At 39.9% G+C, this 17252-nt stretch overlaps 1 protein-coding gene across 3 annotated transcripts in view; it reads left to right on the forward strand.

The window, feature by feature from the left end:
- The window catches only part of GUCY2C (guanylate cyclase 2C), a 97577-nt gene that overhangs the window by 45694 nt on the left and 34631 nt on the right, over positions 1 to 17252 (forward strand). For all 3 annotated transcript variants that reach the window (XM_055394169.2, XM_055394168.2, XM_055394167.2), the window contains 5 exons: positions 1045 to 1141; positions 4255 to 4372; positions 6353 to 6488; positions 10714 to 10799; positions 12129 to 12240. In XM_055394169.2, the coding sequence (XP_055250144.1) occupies positions 1045 to 1141; positions 4255 to 4372; positions 6353 to 6488; positions 10714 to 10799; positions 12129 to 12240 (549 nt within the window). The remainder of the gene's footprint in view (positions 1 to 1044; positions 1142 to 4254; positions 4373 to 6352; positions 6489 to 10713; positions 10800 to 12128; positions 12241 to 17252) is intronic.

Here is a 17252-nt window from a genome sequence, read left to right on the forward strand (position 1 = left end):
CATTTGCCAAACATTGAATGAGATATAGGAGAAAAGAAATATAAAATGATTCATGTCCCTAAAATGTTTTCAATTCAACTGGACAACACAGTGTAGGAAAAGATCTAATGAAGTGTCTCCCAACTCACTCATCTTACTCATCAAGCCATGCATTTTGGAAATCTGGTTACAATGGGTTGGAGAGCTTAGAGAGTCAGATTAGAACTGTCACTGAGTTCTGAGTTAAGCTGCAAGCAAAACCCAAGGAAAGGTGCTTAGGAAGATTTTATTAATGCTCACATTAACTTATATGTTTTCCAACAACTTTACATGTGGGTAGTGCATTTCATTTATTAATGAAGATAGTTTTTGTAACTATTCCAGCCTTATGTAATGGCGTAAGCACTGAACAGACTCAAATACTTGACTATCAGAGCTGTTTCTGTCATCTACCGGTTTTTTTATCTCATTGACATCTTGGCTACAGTCTCCTTAATTCAGGAAAATTAAGAAAATGGACTAGATGGTTCTTTTTTAAAGATATATGTATTACTATTTGTTTATTTTATTTTTCGGCTGTCCTGGGTCTTTACTGCTGTACATGGGCATTCTCTAGTTGGGGCAAGCAGGAGCTACTCCCTACCACTGGTATAGCGGTGATTTCTTTTGTTGCAGAGCGCAGGCTGTAGGCACTTAGTCTTCAGTGGTTGTGGCTCGCAGCCTCTGGGGCATCGGCTCAGGAGTTGTAGCACTCTGGCTTAGCTGCCTTGCAGCATGTGGGATCTTCCCAGACCAGGGATCAATCCTGTGTCCTCTGAGTTGGCAGACAGATTCTTCACCACTGGAAGTCTGGATTAGATGATTCTTTTTACGATCCCATGCAGCTCTACTCTGACTCCATTAAAAAGAAAAAAAGCAGGGGGGAATAAATTTGAGGAATTGGTGTTAATCTTAAAACATGAATGTCGCGTAGACTTGCTGGGTCCAGACGCAAGCATGTGGTTCCCTTCTTACTTGGGAACAGATTATTGTATATTTTTCTCTGTCTTGCTGTCTCTCCTGCAGTGATCGTTATGTGTGGTGGACCGGAAACCATCCGTGACCTCAGGGGTGACCGGGCAGTGGCTGAAGACATCGTCATTATTCTAGTGGATTTATTCAAGTAGGTATAGTATTTGGAAGAACCCTCCTTTCAGAAAGAAAAGAAGGATTTCCAAAAGATACTCTCTTTTCTCATGTTTTTCATAGCCTCACATGGAATTTAGTATAAAGATAATATTTTAACCAGTGTTTAATTTCTTCTTTATTATTCTTATTTAATTCACTATAGTCTTAACAGAGATGTATACCTTTCATATCGCTATCATGTCTAAGGACCATATGAAAGTTTTCTACTGTGTGGCACAGGAAACTCTGCTCAATATTATGTAACAACCTACATGGGAAAAGAATTGGAAGAAAAATAGATACATGTATGGGCTTCCCAGGTGTCTTAGTGGTAAAGAATCCACCTGCCAAGGCAGGAGACACAAGAGACTGTTTCGATCCCTGGGTCGGGAAGATCCCCTGGAGGAGGAAATGGAAGCCCACTCCAGTACTCCTGTCTGAAAAAATTCCACGGACAGAGGAACCTGGCAGGCTGCAGTCTTAGGATCACAAAAGAGTTTAACACAAGTGAGCACAGATACATGTACATGTATGACTGAGTCACTTTGCTGTACACCTGAAAGGAATGCAACATTGTTAATCAACTATACTCCGATATAAAATTTTAAAAACTAAAAAATAAGTAAATAAATACTAAAGGTTTATTTAAAAAGAAAAAAACATTAAACCCACGTGCCCATTCAACAAGGATCCTGGTCTCCAGCCTGATGGTAAGATCTTTTTCCCAGGCAGTAATAAATCAGCTACTATCCCAGTCATATTTCTGAGAACATGGGCTGTATCTGTGCCTTCGATTGCCAGTGGCCTTTGGTCCTAGATTATTTTCCTTCAGCCACCTTTGGTAAGAGGAAAGTGAATTTGATTGACACGATTTTTCTTTGCCCTCTGCAGTGCAGTCACTGGGCAGTGATTTCCCCCTGCACTTCACTGGCACTCAGGGGAGAACATTCTGGAGAACAGAAACCATCTTTTATCACAGCCCCTCTTTTTTACCATGCATCTTCTCATATAGTCACAGTTTTATGGAGAACCCATTAAAAAAAAAAGTGCCAAGGTAATATCTGAGTCAGACGAAGCTTTAAACAGGTGCTGCTGGTACATCCTGTGTCTCTTGCTCCATCGGCTGAATCATATGACCTCACTTATCTGACTGGATCATTGATCATTTGCTGTCTGTATTCAGAGCAGAAGCTATTACCGCAGTGTATCATATCTGATTAGTCATTTCAGACACCTTGAATGTACTTATCCCAGTGTTGAAAACAATGAAGCATGGGAACTGCAGGCTTATCTAGTTTCTGAAGATACTATAGTCAGCTGAGCCTTGTAGCTGCAGAATACAAGAAAGAGGGCAGAATTATCAACACTTTATTCCTGCTTTGCCTCCTGAAAGGAGGCCTCAGTGGAACCAGTTTGGTGTAACTTTATTTTTAGAAACTCCTCCATCTACTGCCAAAGTGTTGACCTCCTTTTATCACTATTCCCTAAGGACACCTGGCTCTGTTTCGGGGAGATCATGAGATTCACTTGAAACTAGACATAACTTGGGATTCAAATTATAATTCTGACACTTTCAGTTCATTTGCCTCTTGGGTATTACTTAGCATCTTGAGATCAAGTCTTCTCATTTATCAAGTGAGAATAAAAATATCTATAAGGGTCCTTTAGGATGAGGTGTGGTAATATAAACAAACTCTTCAACACAGTCCTCAGCACATAGATATATTCACCTACTGTTTGAATATTAAATGATGGCCATCCTGGCTAACAGCAGTTCAAGCATGTTAGATTATTTGAAGGTTAAAACATTAAAATGATTAACAGGTACTTCTCTGGTGGTCCAGTGGTTAAGAATCCACCTTGTAATACAGGGGAGACGAGTTCGATCTCTGGTCTGGGAACTAAGATCCCACATGCCTCGGACCAAATAAACCAGTGCTTCACAGCAAGAGATCCCATGTGACGCAATGAGGATCCCTCATGCTTCAGCTAAGACCCAACACAGCCGAATAAATAAATATCTTAAAAAGAAATAGATACAGTATCGAGGGTCCTCAATGTGCCAAATGTGTCTAGGAATTGAGGATGTATACTGCTACATTGCTTCAGTCGTGTCCAACTCTTTATGACCTCATAGACTGTAGCCTGCCAGGCTCCTCTGTTCATGAGATTCTCCAGGCAAGAATACTGGAGTAGGTTGCCAGATCTCCAGGGGATCTTCCTAACCCAAACAACAAAAGTGAAAGTGAAAGTCGCTCAGTTGTGTCCAACTCTTTGCAACCCCATGGACTGTACAGTCCATGGAATTCTCCAGGCCAGAATACTAGAGTGGATAGCCTTTCCCTTTTCCAGCGGATCTTCCCAACCCAGGGATCAAACCCAGGTCTCCCACATTACAAGAGCGCATCCCTTTGTCTCCTGCATTGGCAGCTGGCTTCTTTACCACTAGTGCCAACCAGGAAGCCCAGGAATTGAGAATACTAGGACCAGTTAGCTAATGTTAAGAAGTACACAGTGTTAGAGAAAATGCTTCATTTTTTTCATGTTTGTTTCACCATCTGGAAAGTAAATTGAACTCATAAACTTTCTCTCTATCCTATCTGTAAATCTCTAAAGCGTTATGAGCACTTAAGGAAAAGAAAGTTTCCAGGTATCCGCAAGAGTCATTAAACCTTGAAAATAAGCTCACATGTCCAGGGCTCCCCAAAAGTCTTCTTTCTTTTTAAAGAATTATCCACAGTGAATTGCTAAAGAAACAAATGAACCTCTGTTTGTTAGTATATTCTAGATCCTTCATGTTTAATTTCAGAATAACCTATCAAAGTATTTTAAAAATATTAAAATTCATATAAACTTTATAAAAAAACAAGTATCTGTATTCTGATCTTCCCTTTCCATTTGTGTTTGTTAACCACAGCATCTTTCTGCTATTCAAGGAGACAGGTGTGGAAAAAAGTAAACTTACTGGGGAAAGTAGACAGAGAGTTTTGCAGGAGAAAAAAAATGTTTTAAACTATCTCAAAGCTGATGTACAAAATAGGTAGGAGTTCCATTTCCATTTTTTGGAGCAGTCTGGTTTTCATGAGAAACTTGTGCTTTTTATTCCAGTGACCACTACTTCATGGACAATATCACAGCCCCTGACTACATGAAAAATGTTCTTGTTCTGACCCTGCCTCCGGAAAACTCCGTCTCAAATAGTTCCTCCTCCATGAATTTATCACTGGTAAACTTCATAAGCATATATACTCTTATTCTTCTGGCAAGGGTAAGATACCATTCTTCCATTTATAAAGGACCCAGATTCTAAAATGAGCAATCTTTTCCCCCACTGGTTCCAGTTTACTCAGCAAATGTTAACTGAGCCAATTAGGTGTAATAGCAGGATTCTTGCTATTAAAACTCTAGGACTTCCCTGGTGGTCCAGTGGTTAAGAACCTGGCCACCAGTGCAGGAGACACAGGTTCAATCCCTGCTCCAGGATGATTCCACATGCCTTGGGGGAACTAAGCAGGTGCATCATAACTACTGAGCCAGCAATTCTGGAGCCCATGCTCAGAAGCCCACACATAGCTACTAGGGAGTAGCTCCTGCTTGTCAGAACTAGAGAAAGCCCACACACAGCAATGAAGACCCAGCCCAGCCAAAAATAAATAAATACATTTTCAAAAAATCAAACTCTTGCTATATGTCACTGTGCTAGGCTGTTGTCCTAGCACATGTAATCCAACACTGCATGCTGCTATAGCATCCAAACAAAGCGACATTGCGGGATGATCAGAGGAAGCCCTGCTAACTTAGGGGAGGTACATATTAGACAATGTAGAATAGATGAAGTTCCCTACGTCCTAAAGCAACTTTCTGCTGGCCCTGGTATCAGAGTTCTACCTCTCAAGATACGTATTCCCAGGTTAGGACACAGTCCCTTATCATCATTAGGTTGATTATCATCTGAATTTGTACAGGAGAGGCCTGGTTTATTCCTTTTATTCCAGCATCCCATCTGGTTTAGCGTTTGTCCCAGAAAAAGAGCCTCCATTGGACATTAAACCATTAATGTCTTGATTAAATGCAAAGCCCCAGACTCTAATGCCACATTGGATTTTGATGGTCACTGCACCTTAACACAGCTAAAGTCACTGGCTGTTTTCTGCCCTCACACGTGGTTGAGAGCAGGTTTGGAGAAGGGAGGGGGTAAGGGGCTGTCAGTCCTGAAGCCCCCAAACAACTTTAGGATGACGTGGCCCAAAGAGCAGCAAGGAAAGTTGGGGACCTTTGAGAGAATCACCATTTTGCCTAGACTGGCAGTTCTAAGCCCTCTGTTTTGCAACCCTGCCAAAATTTGGGGCTGTAACCCCTTAGGGGCTTGGTCTTAACTGATGCTTTTCATCTCATGAAAAGATGATTTCAGCAAATACACTGAAGCCAATGAGAGATGTTTTCGTTTTTTCCTTTTTATATTTTCTAGCAAATATACTTCTGGGTGTCATATTCAGATTTCACTTGCACAGCTTCTAGGCTCAGGCAGAAGTCTGATTCTTTCCAGGTGGGTGGGCCAAACTCTCTGAGATGACTGAGCTCATCCGGTCTCAGGGGCACTGAGCTTTCAATCCAGCTCAATTCTGTAAAGACCACCACACAGATGTCTCGAGGAAGAGGAGTCCCGACCCCTTCTTATGTTCGCCAGGGCAGACATTTGTGTCTGCCCTTAACACCCAACCAGGACTCTCTCCAAAGCAAATACAGTGGTATCATACAGTCAAAACTCCTCCTATGGCATCACGCTACTCAAAGGCAGTGGGGTTGTTTTTGTTGCTGTTCTCTTTTATTCTTAATGAAAACATTATTTCTATATAAAACCTGATGAGAATTGAAAATGCTGTATGTTGTTCTTCCTGGTTGAAATAAAATATTTTATCATCGTGGGAAGGAGGAAGCACAGCCACTTTTAGTTCCTTCCCTAAAGGCAGTGTTCACAGTTTATTGATCCCAAGAGAAGACAGAATTGTGATGAAGGGATGAGAAAGAGCCCTGGTCCAAGGAAAGTTTTTCCAAAATTTCCTTTAATCCCATTCCTGCAATTCCATTAATATTCTTTTACCTTTCCAGTCACCCTGCTTGACCCCAACAATGTTTTTTCCAGGTTCAAGACCAGAATCTTGTTTTCTTGGGAAACTCATTTTAGGATTTTTCCTTTCTAATTTAGGCAAAAAATGATTTTGCTGCTGCCTACCTGGATGGAGTCTTGCTTTTTGGACATATGCTGAAGATATTTCTTGAAAATGGCGAAGATATTACCACCTCTAAATTTGCTCATGCTTTCAGGAACATCACTTTTGAAGGTACCAGTTGCCTAAGAGCAAAATACACTTTACTTACAGTTCCTCCAGATTTGTGCCCTGTGGACTGTGAACAGAGGGTGTGGCAACAGATAGGTCAACAGTTAAATACCTTTAACTTAACTGGAGGCAACAAATGTGCAAAAGTTTAGTTGTTGGGTAGAATGTTCTATATTTGTCTGTTACATCTAGTTGGTTTCCTGTTATGTTCAAGTCCTCTATTTTTTTAATATATTTTCTCTCTTGTTATTCTATTCATCGGAGAAAGTGGAGTGTTAAAATCTCCAACTATTATTGTCTAAAAGAGTGCATGTGTGGCCAGTTGTGTCCAACTCTTTGCTATCCCATGGACTGTAGCCTGCCAGGCTCCTCTGTCCATTTAATTTTCTAGGCAAGAATACTGGAGTGCTTGGCCATTTCCTACCCTGAGGGCTCTTCCCGACCCAGGGATCAAAGCTGCGTCCCTTGCATCTCTTGCATTGACAGGCAGATTCTTGACTACTGGCACCACTATTGTAGAATTGTTTATTTTGTGCCAATTTTTGCTTCATATATTTGGTTGGTCTGTTATTAGGTACATAAATGTTTATACTTGTTTATATATTTTTGCTCTATTGAGTGTTTTACTAATATAATGAAAGTCTTTGTTTCTTATAAACTTTTTTGATTAAAAGTCTGATCAGTTTTATCTGATATCAGTATATCCACCTCTGCTCTCTTGGTTAATACTTGCATGGAATATCCTTTTCCATCCTTTTGCTTCCAAACTATTTGTGTCTTGGGATCAAAAGTGAATCTCCTTATAGACATCAAATGGATCACTTTTTAATATAATTTTCCAATTTCTATCTTTGATTGGAGAATTTAATTCATTTACATTTGAAGTAATTACTGATCGGTTCAGTTTAGTCACTCAGACGTGTCCAACTCTTTATGACCCCATGAACTTCAACACGCCAGGCCTCCTGGTCCATCACCAACTCCTGGAGTCCACCCAAGCACATGTCCATTGAGTTGGTGATGCCATCTGACCATCTCATCTTCTGTCGTCCCCATCTCCTCCTGCCCTCAATCTTTCCCAGCATCAGGGTCTTTTCCAGTGAGTCAGCTCTTTGCATCAGGTGGCCAAAGTATTGGAGTTTCATTTTCAACATCAGTCCTTCCAATGAATATTCAGGACTGATTTCCTTTAGGATGGACTGGTTGGATCTCCTTGCTGATAAAGAGAAATTTATTCTGTAATTTTGCTATTTGGTTTTTATATGCTGCATAGCTTTTTCATCTCCATTTTATCCATTATTATCTTCTTTTGTATTTATTTCTTTACACTGAAATGTTTAAATTTTTTCATGTGTATTCTTATAGCTGTTTTCTTTGTGGTTACCATGGCGATTAGATCCTAAAATTATAACCTTCTAGTTTGAATTTATACTGGCTTAATCTCAATAAATACAAAATCTTTGCTCCTTTAATAGCTCCATTCCCATCCCTCTCAGACATTGGTGTTGCAGAACTACATCCTTATACTTTGTGTCCAAATAGTAAACTAATTATTTTTTAGCGTTAGTCTCCTAAATTGTCAAAAACAAAAGGTGGAGTTACAAATCAAAGTTACAATAATACAAATTTCAGACTAATTTTTTTAACATATTCATTTCTTAAGTAATGTAGAAAAGAAAAAGTGGAATAACACATTGTTTTTATAATACTAGTTTTTGTAATCTCTTGCTTATTAATCTTTACTGAAATGTTTATTTCTTCATATGGCTTCAAGCTACTGTTCTTTCTTTAACCTCCTAGACTCCCTTGAGAATTTCTTGCAGAGAAGCTTGGTTGGTAAAAAATCTCTCAGCTTTTATTTATTTCAGAATATCTTACTCTCTTCTCACTTTTGAAGGACAGCTTTGTTGAATAACAGATTCTTAGTTGATATTTTTTTCTTTTAGCATTTTGAATATATCAGCCCACTGCCTTCTAACCTTCAGAGTATATAGTGAGAAATCTGCTTTATAATCTCATTGAATATCTCTTATATGTGATCAATTACTTCTCTCCCTGCTGATTTCAAAATTCTATGTCTTTGGCTGTGGACGATTTGATTATAATGTGTCTTGTCATGGATATCTTTAAATTCATTCTACTTGGCATTTGTTGAGCTGCTTGGATGTTTATATTCATATCTTTCATCAGATTTGGGACATTTTCAGCCATTATTTCTTCAAATATTCTCTCTACCATCTTCTCTCTCTCTCTCTCTTCTCCCTCTGGGGCTTCCACAGTGCATGTGTTGGTCTGCTTAGTGGTATTCCACAGGTCCTTTAAGGTCTGTTCACTTTTCCGCAATCTTTTTTATTTCTTTTCCTCAGACTTGGTGATTTCCATTGTCCTTCCTTCAAGTTCCAGCTTCCCTGGGGCTCAGACAGCAAAGAAGCTGCCCGCAATAAGGGAGACCTGGATTCAGTCACTGGGTTGGGAAGATCGCTGACTGGCTACCCATTTCAGTATTTTAACCTGGAGAAGTCCATGGACAGAGGAGCCTGTTGGGCTATAGTCCATGGGGTCATATAGAGTCGGACACAATTGAGTGACTAATACTTTCACTTTCTTTTCCATCTTCAAGTTCACTAATTATTCTTCTGCCTTCTCACATATGCCTTTGAATTTTTCATTTTAGCCTCTATACTTTTCAGTTCCAGGATTTCTTTTTTTTTTCTTTTTTATGATTTCTATCTTTTTGCTAAGATTTCCATTCTGTTCATACATCATTGCCGTGACTTTACCCATGTCTTCCTTTAGGTCTCTGAGCATCTTTAAGGTGGTTGTTTTAAAGCCTTTTTCTAGTAGATCTATCATCGCTTTCTCAGGGATAGCTTCTATTTATTTTTTTCTATTAAATCATATTTTCCTGTTTCTTCATATGACTTATAATTTTGGTTGAAAACTGGACATTCAAATAATGTGGTAATCCTGAAAATCACCTGTGGAATGGTGAATTTTCTCCTTCTCAGGGTTTGCTGTTACTCGGTTTTGCTTTTTGTTTTTATTGCTGTAGGCCATCTCTGCTGAGGATCAGCCTGAGATGGAAACTTAAGGTCTCCTCAGGTTTTCCGAGTCTCTGCCTTCCCTCGGCATGTGTAGTCACTTTCTAGTTTCCCCCATATGTGAAGTTGCTTGAATGTTGTAGTCTTCAAGGCGGAAAAGAGAGAAAAAGCGAGCACCAACCCTTCACATTCCTAGAAAGTCACATTGGCAGTGGGGAAAAGTCACATCAGCAGTGGGGGAAAATCACATCGGCAGTGGGGGAACGTCACATCGGCAGTGGGGGAACGTCACGTCGGCCGTGGGGGAAAGTCACGTCGGCCGTGGGGGAAAGTCACGTCGGCCGTGGGGGAAAGTCATATCGGCAGTGGGGCAAAGTCACATCGGCAGTGGGGGAAAGTCACATCGGCAGTGGACGGTGGGGGAGAAGATGCAAAGACAGTGGCCCCCACCTTTTTACTTGCACCTCTGTGATCATAAGTAGTAATTAGCCACCTACTACCTGTACCTATAACCTGGAGCAATTAAATAATATCTCTGACCTCAGATTTCTCATCAGTAAAATGGAGATAATAACAGTTTGTGTGTCATGGTGTTCCAGGAGGATTAAAATTATAAGTGCACATAAGACATTTAGCCCAGAGCCTGGTACAGTAAATAATACTAGCTCTTATTTTGAACCATGTGAAATTGTTGATACTTGATCATTTTTTTTTTTAACCTAACCAGCCATGTCATAGATTCATGCTATATGGATAAAATTTCATAGATGAGAATACTGAGGCTCCAAGAACTTAATTTTCTCAGTGTGTTCAGCTAATCAGTGATAGTGAAGGGATTTTGGCCTTTGGCAATCTACTTTAGGTTGTGCAGTGACTCAAACACTGTGCCACCAGTTGATGCTCTCAGCAAAATCATCAGGAGAAATCTCCTGACTCAATTACATTTAGTGTCATCATCCTAAATGCAGTAGAAGAGAGTTTTCCTTCTTAAATGGCGTCTCTCATAGAAATATCCTTCAGCGATCTCAGAGCCAAGAACCAATGCCCTCTAATTTCATCATTTAGGTCAACAATTTTTCAGTAAAATAGAGCAATCTGAATCTGCTTTATGCCCCATGTCAGGATATAATTGGTCTTTCAGTCGGGAAGTCAATGATGGTCTCTAACTGTTTCTGATTTTGCCCTAGGGCATGTGGGTCCTGTGACTCTGGATGCCTGTGGGGATATTGACAACACCATGTACCTTCTGTACACCTCTGTGGACACCAGCAAAGTATGTTCTTATCAAGAACTTGGGGTTAGGTGACTGGATGAGGAGGGTTATCCTGAAAGGCAAGTCATAGAGAAGGACTAGGACAAGCTATGTTTAGAATCTACAAGTTAATTTCAGATTTACAATTATGCTCCTCTTGGGGCCATATTCCTTAAACATTTTCTCCCATAGAACTTCTTATTCAGAATATCCACTCTATTTACTATATAAAACATACCCACCCAGAAAACACTGATATGAAGAAAAGACTATTGGTGGGATACCACGGAGAAGATGACAGGTTTTCTTTTTGGTTGTTTTTTTCTTTCTTCTAAGAATTGTTTATTCATTTCCAAAACTAAAAATTTCAATGAAACATTCCTTGTTCTCTCCCTCTGCAATCTCGAAAATCATTAATTGTTTGATCCCTCAGGCACATAAAAATAGCCCTGTAATGTTATGCTTTATGTTCACACACTGTATATACACATGGTATAGTATTTTGTGTGAATATAATACATATTATTATTATATTTATATGTAATATTAGTTTATATTCTGCTATAAAGTTAAGAGTATAGTTTTTAGAATGTAAACCTTTGGTCCAGCATGTTTTGAGGGAGCGGTGGTGAATTTTAGAAGGATGATCATTTTGGAGATGTCTCTTACAAAACTGACTCAATATATGTGGCAGTAATTTAAGGATATATTAATATTTTTATTGGCACATTGCTTCAAAAAGAAACTTTTTATAAGAAAGCACATTAGAGCATAGAGATAGAAGAGATTCAAAAATCATGTAATTGATAGAACTGAAGGAATGTAGAATTCTCCAGCAGCCCCTTGATGTGTATAAATATAATGAATTTTAACTATGATGTATTTTCTCAAGCCATCATTTTTAATAGTAGTTTAATATTGTGAAAAACACTGGTGCCTCCCTTGTCATGTGACAGAGCTAGCCATTTAATTTTTCTTGCCTCTGTTTTCACATTTGTAAAATGAAAGAGTTGAATTCTCTAAAGACCCAGAGAATGTCTATTGGGCAGGCATAATGTATGATTATTAAAAACAGAAAATTATTCGGCCTAATAGTGTTCATGATGAGACCCAAGTAGATCCTAACTAGTTCCCAGCTGTGTAACATTTGCCTTGTTTCACTGAGAAATATATATGGCAGATTCACTGTGCTGTACAGTAGAAACTAACACGACATTGTAAAGCAACTATGCACCAATGAAAATTAATTTTTAAAAATTCAAATGTCTTTGGGAAGGACGGTGAATCTCATCAGAAGTCATGCTAAAGTGTCTTTTTCTGTTCACCCTTCCCTTTCATGCCCTGACACAGTACAAGGTTCTTTTGACCTATGACACCCGTGTGAACCAGACTAGCCCTGTGGATAAGAGCCCCACGTTCATCTGGAAGAACCACAAACTTCCTAATGATATTCCAGGCCGGGGTAAGAGATCCTTCGTGAATTTCCTTTCCCTGAAGTTGTTTTTTGGAGAGTAAATTCTATGGTTTATGCAATTAGCTTGTGGTTTTGTTTAGTTTTGTTTTACTTATTGTCTGAATAAGATGTGCCAGATTTGTAAATATGGACTTTACTTCTCTGCCCAGTGAATGATATTACAGTTCTGATAAAACACTGAAAATATTCCATTCCTATTTAGCTACACCTGTCTTTAATATGTGTTCTATCCACCCTTTGACACAAATTTTCCTATAGAAAGCTAGGTTTGGCAATTGGCAGAATGAATACAGACAATAGTCTCATCCCATTTACATTTTACTACAGGAAACTCAGGAATGTATTCAGTGTGTCTCAAGAAAGGAATACTTGATGTCATCAGGCTGAGGGGTGGTCAGCGAGCTTGACCTCTAAAGTCTCCCCTTTTGCCTTAGAGCACACATGCTTGGGTCATAACAGTGGTTACCTACCTACCTGGGGTGAGGTCCCATCATGTCATGAAAGCCCTGACACTGCCAGACCTTCATCCGTGCAACTTGAAGTACAACTGTGTATAACGCTGACTATCACTAGACAGGCCAGCCAAGTGTCTCCTGAGCAACAAGGTCTCAGGACTCTCTGCCCTCGGCTGGCTTGGCCAAGGCTTTCCACAATGAATAGTAAGTAATTCCACATTACTAATCAATTTTTAAGGAAAAAAGTTTAAATTTGAACAGGTATTTATGTCCAAAGATGCAAAAAAAAGGTGTAAACACTATTAATAAAATGACTTTTTTCGTTATATTTTTATCGTAGAAAAATTCATGCACATGATTTTAAAATCCGAGAGTAGAAATATTCATAACAGAAAGTGAGTGTACCTAGTCCCGCTTCTATGCATCCCTGTCCTGTCCGTTCTGCTTAGTTTTTTGCATATTTCTAAATTATATGCATGACTTATGAGCTTTGAAGTGAAGTGAAGTGAAGTCTCTCAATCGTGTCCGACTCTTTGCGACCCCATAGACTGTAGCCCACCAGGCTCCTCCATCCATGGGATTCTCCAGGCAAGAATATTGGAGTGGGTTGCCATTTCCTTATGAGCTTTGGATGTTATCTATTTCTTGTATTGATAAATTAAAATTTAGTTCATTTTTGTTAGGCATACTTTTCTCTAAGCTCTTCTCAATGTGCTTCTGTCTTTTTGTCAATACATTTAGTGTTTATAATTTTATATGTGTAATTTTAATTAATATGCATAAGCCTGAGTTCTATCAAACATGTATAAAGCTTCTTGCTTCCCAAAGTTGTAAGATGAAGATGTTCATGTGTCTATCCTTCCTTCTGCCTCCTTCTCACCTCCCAAATTCTCCTGTATTTTTCTTTTATTTGTCAGGGCTGATAATATTTATTTGCTAGCCATAGGAAGCCTTCTGTCATTTACCTGTAAGTTGATCCTTTAAACTGCAAAACGTTAAATATTTTCATTATTATTATTTTTATAAGGCCCAATAGTGTGTCAGAATAACATTTCTCTGTATAGCTCCAATGTCTCCTTTGTGACACATATGCACACAAATGGATTTTTTAAATGCCAAATTCTCAAAATATTTTACAGCTTTTTTATTTTTAGACTACACCTTCCTTGAACACTTACCCTTGGAGTTTGACTATCTCTCATATTTTTGCTGTAAGAAACATACCTGTCTTCTTCACCATATTGCTTTTATCTTCTAGCTTCTTACACACTATTGCTTGGAGTCCATCCCATTTCTTCTTCTTGAACCCTCTACCTTCTGAATAGAATAGGAAGTTAGAGGATTCAAGAGGCAGCCTGTGAGGCATGTGTGAGCAACGACCTTCTTGTACAGTTTTATTATTGTTGTCCTTCTCACTCCAGTCCTTTGCCCATGCAGAACTCCGCTTCAATGCTTCCTTGGGTTGAATCCACATTTTCCTGAATTTACTTACTCTTCTGTGAATCTCTCAAATGCCTCCATCTATACAGCTTCGCCTACATACTGCTGCTGCTGCTGCTGCTAAGTCACTTCAGTCGTGTCCGACTCTGTGTGACCCCATAGATGGAAGCCCACCAGGCTCCCCCGTCCCTGGGATTCTCCAGGCAAGAACACTGGAGTGGGTTGCCATTTCTTTCTCCAATGTGTGAAAGTGAAAAGGGAAAGTGAAGTCGCTCAGTCGTGTCCGACCCTTAGCGACCCCATGGACTGCAGCCTACCAGGCTCCTCCATCCATGGGATTTTCTGGCAAGAGTACTGGAGTGGCGTGCCATTGCCTTCTCCCACCTACATACTAAAAACTCAAATTCCGTACACTTCCCATTGACTTCCCTCAGTGACCTGGTTGAGCTTGGAAAGGACCAGCGGGCAACACTATCATTTACTGTGCATTCCACACTAACCTACTTTTCCTCTGATTTGTTCTCTGAATTGAAAACCAGTTGTCAGTTTCTTCCTTTATGAATCCTCCTTAGGTATATCAGTTTCAAAGACATCAGATAGTCTTCCCATCCAAATTCTGTGCTGGAAACTATCTTATCTTCTTCTAACATTCGATGATTCCCATAAGAAAGTGTCAGTCGCTCAGTCGTCTCCAGCTCTTTGCAACCCCATGAACTATAGCCTGTAACCAGGCTCCTCTGTCCATGGCATTCTCCAGGCACGAGTACTAGAGTGGGTTGCCATTCCCATCTCCAGTAGTTCTTCCTGACCCAAGGATCGAACCCTGATCTCCTGCATTGCAGGCAGATTCTTTACCATCTGAGCCACCAGTGAAGCCCTCCCATAAGAAAAAAGATGTATAAACTATAAGGGTAACTGAAATAATGCCACTTTGGAGGCACATTCCAAAACAGTTTTTTTCAGAGAACACCTCTATTACCAATGAAGAGATTAAAAAAGGATATCTTTTCTAAATTTAATTTTTAAAATTTGTTTCCATTTGTTTTCATTTTTCAGTCAGTTCAGTTCAGTCACTTAGTCATGTCCGACTCTTTGTGACCCCATGGACTGCAGCACGCCAGGCTTCCCTGTCCATGACCAACTCCCAGAGCTTGCTCAAACTCATGTCCATCAAGTCGGTGATGCCATCCAACTATCTCACCCTCTGTTGTCTGCTTCTCCTCCCACCTTCAGTCTTTCCCATCATCAGGGTCTTTTCAAGTGAGTTAGTTCTTTGCATCAGGTGGTCGAATTATTGGAGTTTCAGCTTTAGCATCAGTCCTTCCAATGAATATTCAGGACTGATTTCCTTTAGGAAAGACTGGTTGGATCTCCTTGCAGTTCAAGGGACTCTCAAGAGTCTTCTCCAACACCACAGTTCAAAAGCATCAATTCTTTGGCGCTTGGCTTCCTTTAGAGTCCAGCTCTCACATCCATACATGACTGCTGGAAAACCATAGCTTTGACTAGATGGACCTTTGTTGCAAAGTAATGTCTCTGTTTTTTAACATGCTGTTAGGTTGATCATAGCTTTTCTTCCCAGGAGCAAGCGTCTTTTAATTTCATGGCTGCAATCACCATCTGCAGTGTTTTTGGAACCCAAAAAAATAAAGTCAGCCACTGTTTCCATTGTTTCCCCATCATTTGCCAGGAAGTGATGGGACTGGATGCCATGATCTTAGTTTTCTGAATGTTGAGTTTTAAGCCAGCTTTTTCACTCTCCTCTTTCACTTTCATCAAGAGGCTTTTTAGTTCTTCTTCACTTTCTGCCATGAGGGTGGTGTCATCTACATATCTGAGGTTATTGATATTTCTCCCGGCAATCTTGATTCCAGCTTGTACTTCTTCCAGCCCAGCGTTCCTCATGGTGTACTCTGCATAAAAGTTAAATAAGCAGGGTGACAATATACAGCCTTGATGTACTCCTTTGGAACCAGTCTGTTGTTCCATGTCCAGTTCTAACTGTTGCTTCTTGACCTGCATACAGATTTCTCAGGAGGTAGGTCAGGTGGTCTGGTATTCCCATCTCTTTCAGAGTTTTCCACAGTTTGTTGTGACCCACACAGTCAAAGGCTTTCGCACAGTCAATAAAGCAGAAGTAGATGTTTTTCTGGAACTCTTTTGCTTTTTCAATGATCTAGCGGATATTGGCAATTTGATCTCCGGTTCCTCTGCCTTTTCTAAATCCAGCTTGAACATCTGGAAGTTCACAGTTCACATATTGCTGAAGCCTGGCTTAGAGAATTTTGAGCATCACTTTGCTAGCGTGTGAGATGAGTGCCACTGTGCAGTAGTTTGAACATTCTTTGGCATTACCTTTCTTTGGGACTGGAATGAACACTGACCTTTTCCAGTCCTGTGACCACTGCTGAGTTTTCCAAATTTGCTGGCATATTGAGTGCAGCACTTTCACAGCATCATCTTTCAGGATTTGAAATAGCTCAGCTTGAGTTCCATCATCTCCACTAGCTTTGTTCGTGTGATACTTCCTAAGGCCCACTTGACTTTGCATTCCAGGATGTCTGGCTTTAGGTGAGTGATCACACCATCGTGATTATCTGGGTCATGAAGATCTTCTTTGTATAGTTCTGTGTATTCTTGCCACCTCTTCTTATTATCTTCTACTTCTGTTGGGTCTATACCATTTCTGTACTTAATTGTGCCCATCTTTGCATGAAATGACCCCTTGGTATCTTTAATTTTCTTGAAGAGATCTCTAGTCTTTCCCATTCTATTGTTTTCCTCTATTTCTTTACGTTGATCACTGAAGAAGGCTTTCTTATCTCTCCTTGCTATTCTTTGGAACTCTGCCTTCAAATGGGTATATCTTCCCTATTCTTCTTTGGCATTAGCTTCTCTTCTTTTCTCAGCTATTTGTAAGGCCTCCTCTAACAACCGTTTTGCCTGTTTGCATTTCTTTTTCTTGGGGATGGTCTTGATCCCGGCCTCCTGTACAATGTCACAAACCTCCGTCTATAGTTCTTCAGGCACTCTGTTTATCAGATCTAATCCCTTGAATCTGTTTGTCACTTCCAGTGTATAATCGTAAGGGATTTGATTTAGGTC

Source organism: Moschus berezovskii, chromosome 6, assembly GCF_049115385.1.
Source record: "Moschus berezovskii isolate FMDL1 chromosome 6, NW_MosBer_1.0, whole genome shotgun sequence".
NCBI lineage: Eukaryota > Metazoa > Chordata > Mammalia > Artiodactyla > Moschidae > Moschus > Moschus berezovskii.